Genomic DNA, 24,487 nt, shown 5'->3' with positions numbered 1-24,487 from the left:
GGCTTGGCTTGAGAAGTATTACCCTCTTGCTTAGAGGACGTAGCACCTCGGGCTGGTCCGTTTCTACGAAAGGGACGAAAATTAGGTTTATTTTTTGCCTTGAAAGGCCGATCCTGAGGAAGGGCGTGGCCCTTACCCCCAGTGATATCAGAGATAATCTCTTTCAAGTCAGGGCCAAACAGCGTTTTCCCCTTGAAAGGAATGTTAAGTAGCTTGTTCTTGGAAGACGCATCAGCCGACCAAGATTTCAACCAAAGCGCTCTGCGCGCCACAATAGCAAACCCAGAATTCTTAGCCGCTAACCTAGCCAATTGCAAAGTGGCGTCTAGGGTGAAAGAATTAGCCAATTTGAGAGCATTAATTCTGTCCATAATCTCCTCATAAGGAGGAGAATCACTATCGACCGCCTTTATCAGCTCATCGAACCAGAAACATGCGGCTGTAGCGACAGGGACAATGCATGCAATTGGTTGTAGAAGGTAACCCTGCTGAACAAACATCTTTTTAAGCAAACCTTCTAATTTTTTATCCATAGGATCTTTGAAAGCACAACTATCCTCTATGGGTATAGTGGTGCGTTTGTTTAAAGTGGAAACCGCTCCCTCGACCTTGGGGACTGTCTGCCATAAGTCCTTTCTGGGGTCGACCAAAGGAAACAATTTTTTAAATATGGGGGGAGGGACGAAAGGAATACCGGGCCTTTCCCATTCTTTATTAACAATGTCCGCCACCCGCTTGGGTATAGGAAAAGCTTCTGGGAGCCCCGGCACCTCTAGGAACTTGTCCATTTTACATAGTTTCTCTGGGATGACCAACTTGTCACAATCATCCAGAGTGGATAATACCTCCTTAAGCAGAATGCGGAGATGTTCCAACTTAAATTTAAATGCAATCACATCAGGTTCAGCCTGTTGAGAAATGTTCCCTGAATCAGTAATTTCTCCCTCAGACAAAACCTCCCTGGCCCCATCAGACTGGGTTAGGGGCCCTTCAGAGATATTAGTATCAGCGTTGCCATGCTCTTCAGTATCTAAAACAGAGCAGCCGCGCTTACGCTGACAAGTGTTCATTTGGGCTAAAATGTTTTTGACAGAATTATCCATTACAGCCGTTAATTGTTGCATAGTAAGGAGTATTGGCGCGCTAGATGTACTAGGGGCCTCCTGAGTGGGCAAGACTCGTGTAGACGAAGGAGGGAATGATGCAGTACCATGCTTACTCCCCTCACTTGAGGAATCATCTTGGGCATCATTGTCATTATCACATAAATCACATTTATTTAAATGAATAGGAATTCTGGCTTCCCCACATTCAGAACACAGTCTATCTGGTAGTTCAGACATGTTAAACAGGCATAAACTTGATAACAAAGTACAAAAACGTTTTAAAATAAAACCGTTACTGTCACTTTAAATTTTAAACTGAACACACTTTATTACTGCAATTGCGAAAAAACATGAAGGAATTGTGCAAAATTCACCAAATTTTCACCACAGTGTCTTAAAGCCTTAAAAGTATTGCACACCAAATTTGGAAGCTTTAACCCTTAAAATAACGGAACCGGAGCCGTTTTAAACTTTAACCCCTTTACAGTCCCTGGTATCTGCTTTGCTGAGACCCAACCAAGCCCAAAGGGGAATACGATACCAAATGACGCCTTCAGAAAGTCTTTTCTAAGTATCAGAGCTCCTCACACATGCGACTGCATGCCATGCCTCTCAAAAACAAGTGCGCCACACCGGCGCGAAAATGAGGCTCTGCTTATGCTTTGGGAAAGCCCCTAAGGAATAAGGTGTCTAATACAGTGCCTGCCGATATTCTTATATCAAAATACCCAGATAAAATGATTCCTCAAGGCTAAATATGTGTTAATAATGAATCGATTTAGCCCAGAAAAGTCTACAGTCTTAATAAGCCCTTGTGAAGCCCTTATTTACGATCGTAATAAACATGGCTTACCGGATCCCATAGGGAAAATGACAGCTTCCAGCATTACATCGTCTTGTTAGAATGTGTCATACCTCAAGCAGCAAGAGACTGCATACTGTTCCCCCAACTGAAGTTAATTGCTCTCAACAGTCCTGTGTGGAACAGCCATGGATTTTAGTTACGGTTGCTAAAATCATTTTCCTCATACAAACAGAAATCTTCATCACTTTTCTGTTTCTGAGTAAATAGTACATACCAGCACTATTTCAAAATAACAAACTCTTGATTGAATAATAAAAACTACAGTTAAACACTAAAAAACTCTAAGCCATCTCCGTGGAGATGTTGCCTGTACAACGGCAAAGAGAATGACTGGGGTAGGCGGAGCCTAGGAGGGATCATGTGACCAGCTTTGCTGGGCTCTTTGCCATTTCCTGTTGGGGAGGAGAATATCCCACAAGTAAGGATGACGCCGTGGACCGGACACACCTATGTTGGAGAAATTAACATCTTTTTAACTGCAGTTATTTTTCAATAGCCAAAATCCACCCACCATTTGCCTCTGGCCTGTAGTCTGAAGAGAATAAAGCTAGTCACTGTCATAATGTTAGTATAAAGTAAATTGTTTTGCAGTTATCTGCTAAAGTAAATAAGGGACATATATGTAACAGAGGTTGCCTTGACAAGTCAGCAGGTGCATTTCAAGTTCTGAAAATGAAAAAAGGAGACAAAAACAGAATTTATACTTACCGATAAATTTCTTTCTTTTGGGATGAGGAGAGTCCATAGGTGTCCATAACATGTGTGATATACTTCCCGCCACCAAGTAGAGGTCAAGAACCCTCCACTCCCTCTCCAGTTAATGTATAGCCAAGCAGAGAAGAGAGGTAGAAAAAAGGTAAGAAAGACAGAAAGAGGGTTAAGAGGTGGAAAGAAGAACAGTTGCCCAGATTCAACAAAAATAGGGCGGTCCTATAGACTCTCCTCATCCTAACAGAAAGAAATTGATCGGTAAGTATAAATTCTGTTTTCTTTCGTAAGATGAGGAGAGTCCATAGGTGACCATAACGTGGGATACAATACCCAAGCTGTGAGTCCATGTTAAGGATGGGTGGGACAAGAAGCATAAACATCAAGACAGTAAAATATAGAAAAGGTATGAAGAGAAGACCAAGTTTCCGCCTTGCAAATCTATTCCAAGGAGGTTTCATTCTTGAAGGCCCAAGAGGTAGATACAGATCTGGTAGAATGTGCAGTAACTCTCATTGGAGGCGGTTTTCCTACAACCAAGTAAGCTTTACTTATTGTCTACTTCAGCCATGATGCTAAAGTCACCTCTGTAGCCTTTTGACCCTTCCTGTTACCTTAAAAGTGGACAAACAAGCTTGAGGTCTGTCTAAAAACTATAGTAGCCTGAAGATAAAATTTTAAGGCTCAAATAACATCTATTGAGTAGCAATGGGCACAAAGAAGGAACAACAATTTCCTGGTTAATGTTCTCAGAACATACCACCTTCGGAAGAAAAACAGATTTTGTTCTAAGAAATACTTGATGAAAAAACAAAAAAGGAAGGATCAGAAAAGAAAAGGCTGACAGTTTAGAAACTCCTCTAGCTTAAGAGATGACTAAAAGAAAAATATCTTATACCAAGACAACAAATTTAGGTTTAAATTATGCATAGGTTCAAAGGTAGGACCTTGCAAAACGGATAGAACCAATTTAAAATTCCAAGGTGGAGATATAGGCCTAATAACAGAGCAAATTCTCTCCCAGGCTTGTACAAAAGTTTGAGCATCAAGTAACTTAGCCAACTTTTTATGACACAGACAAGGTCAATATCCGACTGTTTAAAGAACTAGCCGATAGACCTTTCTCCAGACCATTCTGGATAAACTGAAGAATTCTGTGAATTCTAAATGATTTCCAAGAAAAAAAAACCTCTAGAACACCACCAAAGAATACATTTTCCAAACATTATGGTAAATCTTCTGTGTGACAAGTTTCCTGACTTGCAGAAGTGTGGAGATCACAGAATATGAGAAACTCTACTTTTGAGGACTAGTTGTTCAACCTCCACACCGTCAGATTTAGAGGTCTGTTATCCTGATGATAAAATGGACCTTGAGACAGTAGCTCTTCCCTGAGAGGAACGAGTCCAAGGAGGGGAGGATGACATGCTGAAGCTAATTCCTGTTTGATTCTTGCAATCACTCTTGGAAGTAGAACAGGGGAAATAGATAGGCCAGCTGAAAGATCCAAGTACAGACTAGAGTATCTATAATTTGAGCTTTTGGATCTCGTGACCTTGCGCAATAAACCATAATTTTGCGGTTTATCTTGGACGCCATAAGTTCTATTTCTGAAAGACCACATCTCAGGACTAATTGATCAAGTATGTCCTGATGAAGGCACAATTCTCCTGGATGTACCGACTGATGGCTAAGGTAATCTGCTTCCCAGTTGTTCACACCAGGAATGTGAATGGCCAAAAGAGTGCAGTGGTTTTCATCCGCCCAAAACAGAATGTGAGAACCTCTTAAATAGCCCCTCCCTAATGATTGATGTACGTCACAGCCGTGACGTTGCCTGACTGAAAACAAATTAATTTTTATTGTCTGAAAAAAGGTCAGAGAATGCAGAGCCTGAAGTACTGCACAAAGTTCAAGGATGTTGATAGGTAACCTTGCCTCCTGAGGAGACCACACTCCCTGCACCCTCTGGAACTCACAAACAGCGCCCCAACCCATCAGGCTTGCATCTGAAGTGACCACGGTCCAGGTAGGCCGAATAAATAAGGCTCCATGGGTCAAATAAGGGCTGTCCCTCAACTATGAGGATGTTTGACTGATGAACTGAGCTCAATTTGCTGTTCCAGATGAAAGCAATCCTTTGACCACTGTTGAAACATGGATAACTGACAAAGATGAAAATGAGCAAAAAGTACTGCGTCTGATGCCACTACCATAAGACCCACAACGTTATGCACTGTGCTACAGATGGCTTATGAGACAGGCCTTCTGCAGTTTGTCCTTTGCAATATAGTCTGTAACCAAGTCTGGAGCTTTAAAAGCCTTAGGAACTTTTGGAAGAGCTTTAAAAAGCCGATTCAACTTATTAACAGGTTTTGGAGTTTCTATAGCCTGTCTCGACATTTCTAAGGTGTTCAGAACTTCCTGTAGAAGGAAACTAATAGGATCTCTAAATCTGAATATGGAGTCAGGCTCTGACTCAGTTACCAGCTCAGGATCTTATGAGGAGATTTCACCTTCAGAACTCTCAGAAAAGGACTCAGAGTGAGAGGTGTGTAAACAAGGAGGTAACAGGGCGAGATATTTAGTCCCCTGTGAGTGATTGGGGGGTGAGACATTTCCAAATTTACGTTTGCGCTTCCTTGGTCTCAGAATCGCCTCTAAAAGCTCTGTCATAGTTCTCTGTAAGGTATTCTTTAACTCAGGTGAAAAATCAGTGTTATCCCCCTGAGTCGTATAGACAGGCATGGGCATTAGAGGTCTGCCAGGCAAACTGACAGACTTGGAACTGGAAATGTGAAATATAATTAGCACACAGCTGGTTAATTTGGTCCACTGGAACAGTTTTGCAAAACAGGGAAAAAGAACAGCATTTGTTTCCTGAACTGCATCCCTGGAGGTTTCCTCTAATGGGTCAGACATATTAAGTGGGGGTATAGACATGACTTACAAAAATTAGGCAAAACTGAGAATATGTAGAAATATAGTATTAATCCACAATGTAAAGCAACAATCCTATTAACAAAATAATACAAGAAATAGCCCTTAAAAACACATAGTAACCCTAACAAAGCAGAATTGAAGGGTCCAAAAATTATTTACATAAACTATATTAAACTTTCGCACCCACTTAGAAGCTCTTATAAAAGGGGACTCACAACCTCCTGGTCAAGGAATGGTTAAATTGTAGACCAGGATGCCTGCAGGATGCCATCAATAGTTTGCAGGGAGCAAGGCTTACCACGTTAACACAATGTAATTTTATTTTATTTTTAGGTAAAAAAAAAAACTTGAGAGCTGCTAAGCTAAACTTAGGCAAAAATGTGTGAAAATGTGGAGATCAAATTCCTAATTTTTAGGTGTTAAGCACTTAAGCAAAGTGCTATATGAAAGAGCTGGAAACCCCAAAACTATGTAGTACCTATGTTAGAGAGTACTAGTGATAGTTCCTGGGCTATGTGTGGTGTCTGAGTCACTTACCTTGACTGCAGAGCAGAACCCCTCCACTGATCTTACCAGCTTGCTGAGTCCTTTCTTCCTCTAAAAATACTGATGCAGTAGAGAGCCCCTCAAGTGCAAATAACGATACCGCAGAGGCTTAGGGATGGGGTCTCTGCAATGTAAAAGGGCAGTTATGGCTGAGAGATTTACCTGTGATGGTACTGACATGTCATAAGAGGGGTATTCCTTTACCCGTGCATTCTGAATCTTATTTGAGTGAAACTGAAAGAGGGGTATAAGGTCTCAAGTCAGGTCTGAGCTCCCAATAATAAATTAAAAAATAAAATCTTGCAGAGCACCTCACTCAACCTCTCACCTCGGAGGCCAAGAACTAGCTGGAGAGGGAGTGGAGGTGGGAGGGATTAAATGATTTTGTGAGGGTTCTTGACCTCCACCTGGAAGCGGAAAGTATATCCCACACGTTATGTACACCTATAAAATCTTTTCATCTTATGAAAGAAAGAAATAATAAAAAAAACATATTGCAAAGTGGTTTTCATTATACATATTTTATAAAAAATATCTCAAGATGTTTACTGTCCCTTTAAGGATTACCTAATACATTCAAGACCAGCACTGTTTAACCCATAAATACTGCAGTTTTTTTGTGATTTGTATAAGTAAAAATTTAATGCTCTATTTCATTAAATAATAATTTTATTATTATTTATCAAATATCCTTTTCTTAAGTGTTTGTGTCCTTTTGAAAAGGGATCCAACTAATATAATGCAGGGAAGTTCTGTTCTGTGAAAGGCAAAAGTGTGGGAAAAGCGGGTAGATCCTGGGTGAGCTGGGCACAATTATTTAGGGCAAGCAATTGAGCTCTGTCTGTCCCCAGCAAAGAACTTTTATTCCCTTTATTTTTGGGCTGGAATGGAGCCCATAGTAACAGGAATCTATGTACAAAAAAATTGTCTGACTCTGAAGAAACATTTCAAAGTAGCTGCATGAACATGTTTTACATCGGATGGGCTCTCTCCCATCCCGACAGAAGACCGGTTTCTGTTGCTATCTTTTATTACATAGTTTTTCTATAGAACATTTTCCAGTATTAACAGTACATTAGATATCTGTAAACAATTTAATATGTTCCAGATGGTGAAATAGATCAAATGGGAAACAATTAAAGGAGAGAAAAATTTACAGGCCAATGTCCCTTCAAACACCTCTAGTTTGTGTTGTGACCTTTTGCACTGCAGTGCTTATTTGCTTATATATACACTAAGTATTTATATATGAAAAATAACAAATGTCCCTTTAAATTGCTGAATACTTTTTCTCTTCCCTTGACTGTTTTCTTGTTGCCATTTCTGTTAATACTTGAACCAAAACGTATCTAGTTTGATTACTGGTACTTTCCATTCTTAAACACTGTTCTTTGAAAAACATGACAACAGCGTTTTTGTGCATCTGTTTCATGTGCAAAACAAGGTTTGATCAGATACCTTTGTTGCACGTCTTCCCTGTCCATCCTCTTTTGCAATGACAGTAGAAATCCCCGCGCAGATCTGTGCATAAGCTGGAACCAGTCTTGTGACATGGGTCTGGAGAACATTGGTCTTGCAAATCTGTAAAGATATAAACATTTCACTTCACTGAAATTTCTTTTTGATTTTCTCTAAAGCTCATCACGGATGTGTCTGCATGTGACACCAGCTTGTAACACATACTTCACTTAACCGAGGTTTATAGCAGTGGTTTTCAAACCTGTGCTCAGGCCTCCCTAACAGGCCACATTTTGAGGATATTTGAACTGGAGCACAGGTGAAATAATCAGCTGATTAGTAAACAAGGTTATTTTACCCGTTCTCATCCAAGGTAATCCTGAAAACCTGACATGTTGGGGAGGCCCGAGGACAGGTTTGCAAACCAACTGTTTATAGCATTTAAAAACATTAAAGGGACAGTATACTGTAAAATTGCTTTTTTCTTAATGTGTTTCCAATGACCAGATGCAGAGCATAAAATGTACGATAATTTTCATCTTCAGGTTTAGTTTTGTATATAAAATAGCTGGTTTTGTTCTTTGAAATCACAACATAATAAAATGAGACAGCTTCAACTTTCAGAAAAATCAGAGATCTTTATTGTATCCCCTTCTGTACACACACACACATGCTTCTTTATATTATCTGTCTGTATACCAAAGCCAAATACTTGAGAGAACAATTGAAAATGAACGTTATCATTTCTAACCCCCACTAGGAGTCTAATTTCTTCTGTTGGCTATTTTTACACAGCTATTTTATAGTCAATACTTAAAAGGGTTTAGCTTTCAATTAAGAATACCAAGAGAACAAAGCAAAATTGATTTAAAAAAAAAAGTGATAAAAGTAAATTGGAAAATGACATGCTCTATTTGAATCATGAAAGTGTTTTTTGGACTTGACTGTCCCTTTAAGTATATAAACATTCAGTATAGGTAGGGATAATACAGGCAAAATCATCAATTTAAAATGCTGATAAAAAGTTAAGGATCTATTTGTAAACAATTTAATACACTCCAGCAGGTAAAGTGGAGCACTGGGAACAAATTTACTTCTATTATAAAATGTGCTTTATTCTCATGGTATCCGTTGATAGAGTATAAACCTAAAGAGACATGGAAATATCATAATAGAATTAAAATGAAAAGTTTTATAGAATTGCAAGCTCTGTCTGAATCGTGAAAGTTTAATATTACATTTTTAACCACTCCTGTGATAATTCATTCCATGACTTCATGACTTTCCAAAAGATAACCAGTGATATCCTCAAATTTAGTCTATAGGGATCTATGATAACATTTTAAACTATCTGGATTATGTGTTAAACTAAGCATAAAATGTACAGAATCTTTTATAGGAAAGGACAATTACTTAAACGTAAAAAAAAACCTAATGAAACAACTGTGAACAATAATGATGTATTTACTTTAGTGTATTACTTCTGTTCGTGTATATATATATATATATACACACACATATATATATATATATATATATATATATATATATATATATATATATATATATATATATATATATATATATATATATATATAATTATATATATATATATATTTTTTTTTTTTACTTAGATTACAATATAAATGTGTGATTGGTTCCTTATTAGTTTGGCTGGCACCTAGGTTTCATACACTTTTCTGGAACCCCAATGAAAGATACCGTTGAACAAGCAATAAAATTCAGATTTGTACCAACAATGCAGCTATATCATTGATGCATTAATGTATCACACCAGGCAATCCAGTACTTTAGCCAGCTGTCCAGTAATATACGTTAAGAAGGGAATTTAAATTTCTGGAGACTCCTCTTGCTTTACTGCCCTAGCCTCTTGTGACACTGTTCACAGCCTGTACTCACTCTGTCCCGACAAGTCTGTGATAGTATGTGCCCAGCAGAATAGTGCACCACATAACACATCAGTGAGGTGAAGCCAGTCAGGGTGTGTATAGTACACTGAGAACACCACGCAGGAAGAACAAAAGTGCAGCACCTGTCCGTGGCAATGACTCTGGAAGCCATGCCACTGCAGCAAGAAACCTACAATGACCACTACCAACACGAGGTAAGAACTCAAGGCAGTGGACACAACCTAGCAATACCACATAAATATAATGGAAAATAAGGACACAAAGGAAAAATAATATGCATTAATGCAACTGGTAAATCATAAAGGAGTTTGCCCTGCTCTGACTAGCTAGGAATATTTTTTCCTCTGATATATTCCTTGGGTCCTCCTAATGTCAGAAATGTTAAAATCATAAAATTAGCTAGGTTCCCCTCAAACTCACAGCAAGGGACCTGAAGGATTTGCTGATCAGATAAACAAGGAGGCTAAAGAAGGTCAAGGAAAGAACATTCTCCAGATGCTGCACCCCTTGTGGGAGGAGGTTAAACCACAGTATCCAGCCAGATGGGAGTTGTAGGCAAGGCCCAGAAAGACAGTCTAGAATATTAAGGGTGTGTGTGAACAAAGCACAATTTAGCCAGTGTGTGAGCATCCTTCACCTCAGGACATAAATCAGACTCAAATTCCAAATCACAATTCAAAATATAGGTTTTTTTTCTTCTCCTTTTTAAGAAATAGGCTTACGTTGTAATTTGTTTGTAGTTTAAGATCTGTCATCCCTTTAAAGAGATATTAAACAGTATAAAATTGTAATATAGAATGTTTAAGTGTGTGTAGTTAAACCATTTAAATTATACTTTCATTATTTTGTCCCCATTGTCTGAAATTAAGCTCTGAAAATTGTTGTTTTTTTTTAAATTCCACTGAGTTTCTATAGAGCAATGGGCACTGCCATGTTTTAACTCAAGCTTCCCCTCATCTATCCTCTGAGGACAGTTAGGTAAATACATAAAACAGCCAATAAAAGAGACTGCACAAACAAGGCTGTGTGGAACACATGATTATTCAGAAGGTTTTCCATGCAGCCATGTTTGCACAAAGGCCAATCTTTGCTATTAATACATCACTATGTCTAGCATGTATTTACTTTTTAACATCTATTTAAGTTGTGTGTGTGTCTACAATTATTTAACACAGTGGAGGGGCCTGGACTGATCTAACATCTGCTACTAAATGGGAAGACACTTTGTTAAGACACAAACAAAAAGAGCAGATATATGGTGATAAAAATGAGCATGTTGCAGAACTAACAACTAATGTGGGCATGAGTCTTAGAGAAGCTGCAGATTTGGTCTGATCTATGGTATTATGTGTGAATGGGACTTACTGAGGGACTGATTAGAGAGCTTATATAGGCGTGTGGCTGACAGGGTACTGCAGGACCTAGGTCTTATCTGAGGTCTAATCATGGTTCCACGTAGCTCCATATCCAACATTTTATGGAGACCATCAGTTAACCCTCTTCCTTAAACAACATCAGTATTTGCACTTATAATAATAATGCATGGGGTACTACCCTCAGGATGTTAACACCAGTAATTTAAGTTTAAAAACTATAATTTTATTTTTTTCATAAAGCATCCTTTAATGGATTCAACGCATTTTTTTTTTCAATGGCATTTTTATTTATTTTTAAATCTTCATATTAAGGCTCGTTCATGAAAAAGAAAATCAACTGGAAATTCAAGTTCTATTGCTTCACAATGGCTAAGTATAAAAGAAAATACATTATTATAAAACTTTTAACAAACAAGTTCAGTGTGGGCACGTGAAGACAGGTCCCAAAGATGTAAGATAACGACCTGCATGTACTGTAGATCAAAAGAGGAAAAAAAATCTTTTCTGTCTGAACTGATTTTAGACATTATTCATCAAGATTCTTTCCAAACAGCAATCGACTGACTCTTATAACTACATAACAACCAAAAGTCTGTTGTTATTTTCACTGTATCATACAAAATGCAGTGTTTTAAAAAGGTATAAGAATAAATACAGTTGAAACTCCAAAAATTAGAATATTGTGCAAAAGTTCATTTATTTCACTAATGCAACTTAAAAGGTGAAACTAATATATGAGAAAGACTCATTACATGCAAAGCAAGATCGTTCAAGCCGTGATTTGTCATAATTTTAATGATTATGGCTTAGAGCTCATAAAAACCCCAAATCCACAATCTCAGAAAATTAGAATATTACATGCAATCAATAAAACAAGGATTGTACATACCTGTAGAACAATATCGGACCTCTGAAAAGTATAAGCATGCATAATATATGTACTCAGTATTAGTGCCTCAATGCGGCGTGGCATGGAAGCTATCAGCCTGTGGCACTGCTGAGGTGTTATGGAAGACCAGGGTGCTTCAAAAGCGGCCTTCAGCTCTTCTGCATTGTTCGGTCTCATGTCTCATCTTTCTCTTGGCAATGCCCCATAGATTTTCTATGGGGTTTAGTTCAGCCGAGTTTGCTGACCAATCAAGCACAGTAATCCCACGGTCATTTAACCAGGTTTTGGTGCTTTTGGCAGTGTGGGCAGGTGCCAAGTCCTGCTGGAAAATGAAGTCAGCATTCCCATAGAGCTCATCTGCGGAAGGAAGCATGATGTGCTCCAAAATCTCCTGGTAGATGGCTGCGTTGACCCTGGACATAATGAAGCACAGTGGACCAACACCAGCAGATGACATGGCTCCCCAAATCAACACAGACTGTGGAAACTTCACACTGGACTTCAAGCATCTTGCAATGTGTGCCTCTCCATTCTTCCTCCATACTCTGGGTCCTTGGTTTCCAAATGAGATGCAAAATTTGCTCTCATCAGAAAAAAGGACTTTGGACCACTGAGCAACAGACCAGGTTTGTTTTTCTTTAGCCCAGGTAAGACGCTTCTGACATTGTTTGTTCAGTGGCTTGACAAGAGGAATACGACATTTGAAGCCCATGTCCAGGATCCGTCTATGTGTGGTGGCTCTTGTGAAAGTCCCCAACACTTTTGAATGGCCTTTTCCTGACAATCCTCTCCAGGCTATGGTCATCCCTGCTGCTTGTGCACCTTTTTCTTCCACACTTTTCCCTTCCACATAACTTTCTATTAATGTGCTTTGAAACAGCACTTTGGGAACATCCAACTTCTTTTGCAATTACATTTTGAGGCTTTGCCCCTTATCGAAGGTGTCAATGATGGTTTTCTGCACAACTGTCAGGTCAGCAGTCTTTCCCATGATTGCAATTCCTACTGAACCAGACTGAGACCATTTAAAGGCTCAGGAACCGTTTGCAGGTGTTATAGCTTAATTAGCTGATTAGAGTGGGACACTTTGAGCCTAGAATATTGCACCTTTTCACAATATTCTAATTTTCTGAGATTGTGGATTTGGGGTTTTCATGAGCTGTAAGCCATAATCATCACAATTATGACAAATCACAGCTTGAACTATCTTGCTTTGCATGTAATGAGTCTCTCTCATATATCACCTTTTAAGTTGCATTAGTAAAATAAATTAACTTTTGCACAATATTCTAATTTTTGAGTTTCACCGGTATAAAGTGAAGTGTAAATTCCTTTACTTCATGGCAGAACTTTGCACTGACTTAGGAGTGTAATTTTGGATCACTAACTGCCCAAGGATTTTAAAGAAGTATAATTTGGATAATCTGAAATAAGTTCATACAAATCTTAGAACAAGTGCTTTCTTTGTGGAGTGGTCACAGATTGCTTTCATAGGTAACATAGTTGAACGAAATTGTTTAAAAAACAAAGTGGTAACCACTTTCTTTGGTCTAGAGTCTAGACAAAACCACACCTCTGATCATATGATAACTTCTACAGAGAAATAATCATTTGTGAACATGGTATGGAAGAATGAAGCATTGGACTGTTTTCTCTCTCTCTTTGGGCAATGGGAGAGATTAAGGGCATACTATCCATCTAAGATAATGCCCATCTATGCCCTTCATTTTATGCAGTTACAAGTCCCAGTCCCTTTAAAGGGACAGTTAACTTTAAAATGTTCCATTGTTTAAAAAGATAGATAATCCCTTTATTACCCCTTACTCAGTTTTGCATAACCATCATAGTTGTATTAATATACTTTTTAATTAAGTGATTACCTTGTATCTAAGCCTCTTTTGACAGCCCCCTGATCCCATTTATTATCGATTGACTTGCATTTTAGTCAATTAGTGCAGTGTCATCCACAACCCATGGGGCATGAGAACAATGTTATCTATATGGCCCACATGAACTAGCAGTCTCCTGTTGTGAAAAGCTAATAAAAAAAGCATGTGATAAGAGGCTACCTTTAGTGGCTTAGAAAGAGGCAGAAATTTAGAGGTTTAAATGTTATAAAGTATATTAATATAACAATGCTGGTTGTGCAAAGCTGAGGGAATGGGTAGTAAAGACGTCATCTATCTTTTTAAACGATTACAATTTTTGTGTTAACTGTCCCTTTAATCTACCAACATATTATACCTATACATTTTCTCTAGTGCGTTGGAACAGTACAAATAATGTCTGAGCATGCTCATTAACTCCTTGACTGCCACAGAAGGTAGACCTCACAGCACTTTATTGGAAGCTAATGGATGAAGAAGTTATAAACAGCTAGTATCAGTGTACTCAGCATATCAAGCTTTTTTGTCTTCGTTTATTGCTCAATGATAAAATCTTGCCTTGTGCTATCCTATCCCAGCAGTTTCACACATTCAATAATCAAATATTTTTTTTCAGGCAGTTTCAAAATAAAAATCTCTTTAGACAAATGTATAGCAAAATGCCTAAAATAAGCATGAAACCTACTAATAAAAAATACTATAAAATGACTTAAAATTGCAAATTGACTAAGTTTATATAATCAGTGTTATTCTGGTAAAGCCATGTGCTCTATCTGCTCTCCAGAGACCACAAGGTTTCTTGTAAACACAATCATCAGCGCAGAAATATGACAAACTGTGAAAGAAAGTGAGAAAAAAAATAAATAAGCACCTAGATATTTTTTTGTACTCCGTGAACAATTGACTGGGCAGCTGACCAGAAATGTTTTTAGTGCTGGGAAATGATTAACTATTTGCACTGCTATAAAAAATAGATCTAAGGTTACTAAATAGAATAACCTTACTATAGCATTGAGTTTCTTTTATAAAGGCTATTTGAAAATCAAAATGTAAGTTTAGCTGACAAACAATACAAAACTAGCATAAAATATAAACTAGTTACATTAACAAGAAATACTTAAAGCAATAAATGATACAATGTAGACTTGAATATGTTTATAGAAATATTTGTTATTTTATTTTCAGAATCCTGTTAAAGAAAAAAAAAAAGTTTTGCTGAAATAATTACATTGAAATGTTTTAATTATTGCTACAAACCATAGAAAGTGCACATTATTAGCTGATAGGTGGGACCAATTGCTTTTGTCAGATCATTAAAGGGACATAAAACCCCCAAAAAAACAAAAAAGAGCATGCAATTTTAAACAACTTTCTAATTTACTTCTATTATCTAATTTGCTTTATTATCTTGATATTCTTCACTGAAAAACATATCTAGATAGATGTCAGTAGCTGCTTATTGGTGGTGTAATGGGCTCATCCATGTGCAATGCTATTTCTTCTACAAAGGATATCTAAAGAATGAAGCAAATTAGATAAAAGAAGTAAATTGAAATGTTGCTTAAAATTGTATTCACTATCTGAATAATGAAAGAAAATATTGGTTTTAAGACAGGGCATTACTGATCGATACACAGCAAATAGTTACTTCCTGTACTTCAGGTGATACTAACCTTTCTTGCCAAGCTTCTGAAGACTACATTTAAAGGGATTTTAAAGTGAAACATGTATCATGCATATGAAAATGCCCTATTTAAAGGGACATAAAATGCAAAATAAAACAAAGGGATATGAATCCCAAATATTTCCTTCATGATTCAAATAGAGCCTACTATTTTAAATAACTTTCAAATTTACTTTTATTATCAAATGTGCTTCATTTTCATGGTATCCTTTGTTGAAAGAGCAATGAGCTATTGGGAGCTAGCTGAACACATTTGGTGAGCCAATGACAAAAAGGTGATGTGGTACATTTACGGCCACCAATAAACAACTAGTATCCAGTATTGCATTGCTACTCATGAGCCTACTTAGGTATGCTTTTCAACAAAAGATACCAAGAGAAGGAAACAAATTAGATTATTGAAGTTAATTGGAAAGTTGTTTAACTTGTATTCTCTATCTGAATCATGAAAGAACAAATCTATGTTTCATGTCCTTTTAAGTGGATTAGACAGAACATGACATTTTAGACATCTTTCCAACTTACTTCTATTATCCATTTTGCTTAGTTTTCTTGGTATTCTTTGTTAAAGTGTAATCCTAGGTGAGGTCAGGCAATGTTTATAGTAATATATAGTTATACATAGTTGCAAACAAATCTGTTATAGACAAATACACTCTCATAAGCTCCTATTAGCCTACCTGGGTATACTCTTCCACAAAGGACACCAAGAAAACAAGCACAATTTAAGAAGAGAAGTAAAATGGAATGTTTCATTTTGACTTGAGTATGTTAAAATATTTTTGGCTTGAAAAAGCCGATTATTTTAATTTTGAAACAAAAAGGAAATGCAGATCTGGTTTGTGGGATAGCGGCAAACTGGCAGGAAAATCCGCATTGCAACAATAATAAAGATTTATACAGTTTAAAATGTCCTCTTCTAGATGCAACAAAAACAACAACAAATATTTGTACGAAACAAGGTGTTTGTTTTACACAATCATTTTTCAATGGGACAGTAACCCAAAGTTTATTAAAAGGGATATAAATCCCAAAACGTTTCATTCACAATGCAGATAGAGATTGTGATTTTAAACAAACTTTCTAATTTACTTCTGTTATCAATTTTTCTTCGTTCTCTTGGTATCTTTTGTTGATATATCTCTTCAACACAGAATAGTAGTAAATTGGAAACTTTTTTTTAAAAATGGTATGCTCTGTCTAAATCCCAAAAGAACATTTTTGGTTTCATATCCCTTTAAAACAAATAGAGAAAAGCACCTCAAGCAAAGATGTTTAATTATAATACAGATGAGCCTCTGAATGTATTCAGCATTAAACATGTAGAATACCACATGGGATACATTCTGAGCTACAATCTAGTCCATAATCATGTTCTGCACATTAATAAATGTAATAAGACTTTGTGATGCCAAAATAAATATCAGTATTACAAATGTGCCTCTACTGTAATAACATGATCAGTTCACTTAAAATGTCTCTGGCAGTCAATGTGTTAAAGGTCTGTTAACAGAAAAGTCACTTTCTAAGTCCCAGAAGTCATTATAGGTCCATTATAATGAGATATGAGAGCTGTTACATAATAGTAACCCATTGGTAGAAGAAAAGGAGAACAGAAAGAGATCACATATTAGTGGGATAACATAAGTGGAAAGAAACTACATGTGCCTAGTCCTAGAACCAGAGAAAAGCGATGGATGAATGGATAGGGACTGGGAGACATAAGTCCGGTAAAATTGCCTTTATGACAGGGTTTTTATAGCGCTGAGCCTCTTTGCATGCCCAAACATGGTCACCACTGTCTATTTCAAAGTGTTTGCACCTACATTATTGAACTTGTAAACTAGAATGCACCTTTGTAACAATTTTTGTTTTGGACTTAGAATGGATGAGGACACGCCCACTATAATAATACAAAAATCTTGTTTGAGGGTCTCTTAGGCAGATAAAGTGTTGAAAGGCAGTGAGTTCGCACTTTACAGTTTTATTAAAATAAAGTATAAAATATTCTAGAAAAAGTTTTATGCACTTTTGATTCACATGTAAAGCTTTGTTGGTCCGGGTTTTTCAACCTCCAAATATCTACTAACCTTAATTCATGAATACATTTCTTAAAATATTTTGCACTTTTATGGTATTCCCTGCTGTTTTTTTAATGACAGTCTGTCCAATTCAGGGCAGATATACATATTAAAATCCCTCCTGAAATGGGAAATATCTTCTGTTTAATATTATCCCAAAAGCCTGATGAGAACTTATTTGGTCCATACACATTACATAAGACATAGTTACACCCATTCAGCTGTACATGTAGGATAATATATCTACCCTCTAAATCGGTTTGGATGTTATTAATTTTATAATCTACATTTTTATGGAATAAAATTGCTACTCCAGAACTTCTTTTCACTGCAGGGGCCGCTACTAGTTCTCCTATTGAGAATGCTACGGCGAAACGTGTCTAGTGACGCCCCTTCAGGTGTCGGAGGTATTTAGCACTTTGTTTGTCAAAGTCAATAAGAATTCTTCTCCAGGTCTGTACCATTATTTACTTTTACTCACGTTTTTTCAAATAAAAGCTAAGTTTTATACGAACATAACTGGAAAAGTGAAGAATCTCTTTATTTGAAACCTGTCACAGTTACTATTTTTCGCTACAACAATTTGATTATAAGTGTTGTTTATATACTATGTGACCACTTGAGGTATAAAAATTTGTACAGGTTTCATATTCGTCAACCTTTTACTGTCTAAATGCACTCTCTCGCCCACATCTTTTTTCATTAATCTGTAAAATAGAACAGCCAGAACAAAAGCTAAGCTCAAGTATCCCAGAAACTGGAACCCCCAGGCCAGTCCTAGGATCATAAGGTCCGGTAAACATCCCACAGCGGGATCCACAAAGAGAAAACATCAAGCAAAACCCTCGTCAACCGCAAGATCAGGACAAAAAGCCCGGGCCCCACAAATGTTTAGATTAAACAATCTTCCAGGAACATAAATTCCTCGTCTGATATCAAAAAACAGACCTCCCAGGAAAAAAATCCAGAACAACAAGAGCAAGAAGCCCTTGCAAATCCCGACCCAAAGGGAAGAAACCACCCCTTGCAGGAGCCCAACACTCCAAAGAGCCAGGGCCATAAACGGACAAGAGCTAACCAGCGTCCAAGCTACATTAGCATGACTGTGCTTGAAAATGCAGCTAATCCCCCTAAAGACCACAAGGCGCTGCTCATTTTATCAACCTCGAAAGGAGGAAAGGCTGAGTAGACCTCGCCTGGGATCGAACTAGCAACTCTCGGATTGCTACAGTACAGAGTAGCCTCATAGCATTAGTATGCTGAGCTAGCTGCCCAGGTAGCCCCGAGGTCCAGACACAAGGGGAACAGAGAAGACAAGTTACCCAAACAGAGTCATATCATTACTCCACATCACCTCAGATTCTAAGTCAGAGGACGGTAAAACATGGGTTTGGATGCCACCTGGATGGCAATACCCGAACCAAATGAGTGGACAACCACTAGGATCTCTTATTCCAAGAAAGAGATGCAGAGCATTCCCAACACCGGGGAAGGACCCCCCAACCGGAGCCCAAAAAGACTTTACTATATAATGTCGCAAAAAAGGAAGAAATCCAATCCAAGAGGTCTCAATGAAGAAGAGAACCACTAAAGGAACAAGTCCAAAAGGAACAATTTCCTAAAGCAACCCTGCCCCGACCAGTGAAAAAACAGAATTTATGTTTACCTGATAAATTTCTCTTTCTCCAACGGTGTGTCCGGTCCACGGCGTCATCCTTACTTGTGGGATATTCTCTTCCCCAACAGGAAATGGCAAAGAGCCCAGCAAAGCTGGTCACATGATCCCTCCTAGGCTCCGCCTACCCCAGTCATTCGACCGACGTTAAGGAGGAATAATAGCATAGGAGAAACCATATGGTACCGTGGTGACTGTAGTTAAAGAAAAAAAATTATCAGACCTGATTAAAAAACCAGGGCGGGCCGTGGACCGGACACACCGTTGGAGAAAGAAATTTATCAGGTAAACATAAATTCTGTTTTCTCCAACATAGGTGTGTCCGGTCCACGGCGTCATCCTTACTTGTGGGAACCAATACCAAAGCTTTAGGACACGGATGAAGGGAGGGAGCAAATCAGGTCACCTAAATGGAAGGCACCACGGCTTGCAAAACCTTTCTCCCAAAAATAGCCTCAGAAGAAGCAAAAGTATCAAACTTGTAAAATTTGGTAAAAGTGTGCAGTGAAGACCAAGTCGCTGCCCTACATATCTGATCAACAGAAGCCTCGTTCTTGAAGGCCCATGTGGAAGCCACAGCCCTAGTGGAATGAGCTGTGATTCTTTCGGGAGGCTGCCGTCCGGCAGTCTCGTAAGCCAATCTGATGATGCTTTTAATCCAAAAAGAGAGAGAGGTAGAAGTTGCTTTTTGACCTCTCCTTTTACCTGAATAAACAACAAACAAGGAAGATGTTTGTCTAAAATCCTTTGTAGCATCTAAATAGAATTTTAGAGCGCGAACAACATCCAAATTGTGCAACAAGCGTTCCTTCTTTGAAACTGGTTTCGGACACAGAGAAGGTACGATAATGTCCTGGTTAATGTTTTTGTTAGAAACAACTTTTGGAAGAAAACCAGGTTTAGTACGTAAAACCACCTTATCTGCATGGAACACCAGATAAGGAGGAGAACACTGCAGAGCAGATAATTCTGAAACTCTTCTAGCAGAAGAAATTGCAACTAAAAACAAAACTTTCCAAGATAATAACTTAATATCTACGGAATGTAAGGGTTCAAACGGAACCCCCTGAAGAACTGAAAGAACTAAATTGAGACTCCAAGGAGGAGTCAAAGGTTTGTAAACAGGCTTGATTCTAACCAGAGCCTGAACAAAGGCTTGAACATCTGGCACAGCTGCCAGTTTTTTGTGAAGTAACACCGACAAGGCAGAAATCTGTCCCTTCAGGGAACTTGCCGATAATCCTTTTTCCAATCCTTCTTGAAGGAAGGATAGAATCCTAGGAATCTTAACCTTGTCCCAAGGGAATCCTTTAGATTCACACCAACAGATATATTTTTTCCAAATTTTGTGGTAAATCTTTCTAGTTACAGGCTTTCTGGCCTGAACAAGAGTATCGATAACAGAATCTGAGAAACCTCGCTTCGATAAAATCAAGCGTTCAATCTCCAAGCAGTCAGCTGGAGTGAAACCAGATTCGGATGTTCGAACGGACCCTGAACAAGAAGGTCTCGTCTCAAAGGTAGCTTCCAAGGTGGAGCCGATGACATATTCACCAGATCTGCATACCAAGTCCTGCGTGGCCACGCAGGAGCTATCAAGATCACCGACGCCCTCTCCTGATTGATCCTGGCTACCAGCCTGGGGATGAGAGGAAACGGCGGGAACACATAAGCTAGTTTGAAGGTCCAAGGTGCTACTAGTGCATCCACTAGAGCCGCCTTGGGATCCCTGGATCTGGACCCGTAGCAGGGAACTTTGAAGTTCTGACGAGAGGCCATCAGATCCATGTCTGGAATGCCCCATAGTTGAGTGACTTGGGCAAAGATTTCCGGATGGAGTTCCCACTCCCCCGGATGCAATGTCTGACGACTCAGAAAATCCGCTTCCCAATTTTCCACTCCCGGGATGTGGATAGCAGACAGGTGGCAGGAGTGAGACTCCGCCCATAGAATAATCTTGGTCACTTCTTCCATCGCTAGGGAACTCCTTGTTCCCCCCTGATGGTTGATGTACGCAACAGTCGTCATGTTGTCTGATTGAAACCGTATGAACTTGGTCCTCGCTAGCTGAGGCCAAGCCTTGAGAGCATTGAATATCGCTCTCAGTTCCAGAATATTTATCGGTAGAAGAGATTCTTCCCGAGACCAAAGACCCTGAGCTTTCAGGGATCCCCAGACCGCGCCCCAGCCCATCAGACTGGCGTCGGTCGTGACAATGACCCACTCTGGTCTGCGGAATGTCATCCCTCGTGACAGGTTGTCCAGGGACAGCCACCAACGGAGTGAGTCTCTGGTCCTCTGATTTGCTTGTATCTTTGGAGACAAGTCTGTATAGTCCCCATTCCACTGACTGAGCATGCACAGTTGTAATGGTCTTAGATGAATGCGCGCAAAAGGAACTATGTCCATTGCCGCTACCATCAACCCGATCACTTCCATGCACTGAGCTACGGAAGGAAGAGGAACGGAATGAAGTATCCGACAAGAGTCCAGAAGTTTTGTCTTTCTGGCCTCTGTTAGAAAAATCCTCATTTCTGAGGAGTCTATAATTGTTCCCAAGAAGGGAACCCTTGTTGACGGGGATAGAGAACTCTTTTCCACGTTCACTTTCCAGCCGTGAGATCTGAGAAAGGCCAGGACGATGTCCGTGTGAGCCTTTGCTCGAGGGAGGGACGACGCTTGAATCAGAATGTCGTCCAGGTAAGGTACTACTGCAATGCCCCTTGGTCTTAGTACCGCTAGAAGGGACCCTAGTACCTTTGTGAAAATCCTTGGAGCAGTGGCTAATCCGAAAGGAAGCGCCACAAACTGGTAATGTTTGTCCAGGAATGCAAACCTTAGGAACCGATGATGTTCCTTGTGGATAGGAATATGTAGATACGCATCCTTTAAATCCACCGTGGTCATGAATTGACCTTCCTGGATGGAAGGAAGGATAGTTCGAATGGTTTCCATCTTGAACGATGGGACCTTGAGAAATTTGTTTAAGATCTTGAGATCTAAGATTGGTCTGAACGTTCCCTCTTTTTTGGGAACTATGAACAGATTGGAGTAGAACCCCATCCCTTGTTCTCTTAATGGAACAGGATGAATCACTCCCATTTTTAACAGGTCTTCTACACAATGTAAGAACGCCTGTCTTTTTATGTGGTCTGAAGACAACTGAGACCTGTGGAACCTCCCCCTTGGGGGAAGTCCCTTGAATTCCAGAAGATAACCCTGGGAGACTATTTCTAGTGCCCAAGGATCCAGAACATCTCTTGCCCAAGCCTGAGCGAAGAGAGAGAGTCTGCCCCCCACCAGATCCGGTCCCGGATCGGGGGCCAATATTTCATGCTGTCTTGGTAGCAGTGACAGGTTTCTTGGCCTGCTTTCCCTTGTTCCAGCCTTGCATTGGTCTCCAAGCTGGCTTGGCTTGAGAAGTATTACCCTCTTGCTTAGAGGACGTAGCACTTTGGGCTGGTCCGTTTTTGCGAAAGGGACGAAAATTAGGTCTATTTTTTGCCTTGAAAGGCCTATCCTGAGGAAGGGCGTGGCCCTTACCCCCAGTGATATCAGAGATAATCTCTTTCAAGTCAGGGCCAAACAGCGTTTTCCCCTTGAAAGGAATGTTTAGTAACTTGTTCTTGGAAGACGCATCAGCCGACCAAGATTTCAACCAAAGCGCTCTGCGCGCCACAATAGCAAACCCAGAATTCTTAGCCGCTAACCTAGCCACTTGCAAAGTGGCGTCTAGAGTGAAAGAATTAGCCAATTTGAGAGCATTGATTCTGTCCATAATCTCCTCATAAGGAGGAGAATCACTATCGAGCACCTTAATCAGTTCATCAAACCAGAAATATGCAGCTGTAGTGACAGGGACAATGCATGAAATGGGTTGTAGAAGGTAACCCTGCTGAACAAACATCTTTTTAAGCAAACCTTCTAATTTTTTATCCATAGGATCTTTGAAAGCACAACTATCCTCTATGGGTATAGTGGTGCGTTTGTTTAAAGTAGAAACCGCTCCCTCGACCTTGGGGACTGACTGCCATAAGTCCTTTCTGGGGTCGACCATAGGAAACAATTTTTTAAATATGGGGGGAGGGACGAAAGGAATACCGGGCCTTTCCCATTCTTTATTAACAATGTCCGCCACCCGCTTGGGTATAGGAAAAGCTTCTGGGAGCCCCGGCACCTCTAGGAACTTGTCCATTTTACATAGTTTCTCTGGAATGACCAACTTTTCACAATCATCCAGAGTGGATAATACCTCCTTAAGCAAAATGCGGAGATGTTCCAACTTAAATTTAAATGTAATCACATCAGATTCAGCCTGATGAGAAATGTTCCCTGAATCAGTAATTTCTCCCTCAGACAAAACCTCCCTGGCCCCCTCAAATTGGATTAGGGGCCCTTCAGAGATATTAATATCAGCGTCGTCATGCTCTTCAGTAACTAAAACAGAGCAGCCACGCTTACGCTGACAAGGGTTCATTTTGGCTAAAATGTTTTTGACAGAATTATCCATTACAGCCGTTAATTGTTGCATAGTAAGGAGTATTGGCGCGCTAGATGTACTAGGGGCCTCCTGAGTGGGCAAGACTCGTGTAGACGAAGGAGGGAATGATGCAGTACCATGCTTACTCCCCTCACTTGAGGAATCATCTTGGGCATCATTGTCATTATCACATAAATCACATTTATTTAAATGAATAGGAATTCTGGCTTCCCCACATTCAGAACACAGTCTATCTGGTAGTTCAGACATGTTAAACAGGCATAAACTTGATAAGAAAGTACAAAAAACGTTTTAAAATAAAACCGTTACTGTCACTTTAAATTTTAAACTGAACACACTTTGTTACTGCAATTGCGAAAAAACATGAAGGAATTGTTCAAAAATCACCAAATTTTCACCACAGTGTCTTAAAGCCTTAAAAATATTGCACACCAAATTTGGAAGCTTTAACCCTTAAAATAACGGAACCGGAGCCGTTATAAGCTTTAACCCCTTAACAGTCCCTGGTATCTGCTTTGCTGAGACCCAACCAAGCCCAAAGGGGAATACGATACCAAATGACGCCTTCAGAAAGTCTTTTCTAAGTATCAGAGCTCCTCTCACATGCGACTGCATGCCATGACTCTCAAAAACAAGTGCGCCACACCGGCGCGAAAATGAGACTCTGCTTATGCTTTGGGAAAGCCCCTAAGAAATAAGGTGTCTAATACAGTGCCTGCCGATATTATTATATCAAAATACCCAGATAAAATGATTCCTCAAGGCTAAATATGTGCTAATAATGAATCGATTTAGCCCAGAAAAGTCTACAGTCTAAATAAGCCCTTGTAAAGCCCTT

General features: G+C 39.2%; 1 protein-coding gene across 3 annotated transcripts in view; it reads right to left on the bottom strand.

Annotated features, from left to right (window-relative positions):
- The window catches only part of GAS6 (growth arrest specific 6), a 391,979-nt gene that overhangs the window by 269,742 nt on the left and 97,750 nt on the right, over window positions 1–24,487 (bottom strand). For all 3 annotated transcript variants that reach the window (XM_053707678.1, XM_053707680.1, XM_053707679.1), the window contains exon 6: window positions 7,627–7,749. In XM_053707678.1, the coding sequence (XP_053563653.1) occupies window positions 7,627–7,749 (123 nt within the window). The remainder of the gene's footprint in view (window positions 1–7,626; window positions 7,750–24,487) is intronic.

Source organism: Bombina bombina, chromosome 3, assembly GCF_027579735.1.
Source record: "Bombina bombina isolate aBomBom1 chromosome 3, aBomBom1.pri, whole genome shotgun sequence".
Taxonomy (NCBI): Eukaryota; Metazoa; Chordata; class Amphibia; order Anura; family Bombinatoridae; genus Bombina; species Bombina bombina.
The sequence above is the reverse complement of the archived record's forward strand: the minus strand, read 5'-3'. Positions and strand labels throughout refer to the sequence as shown.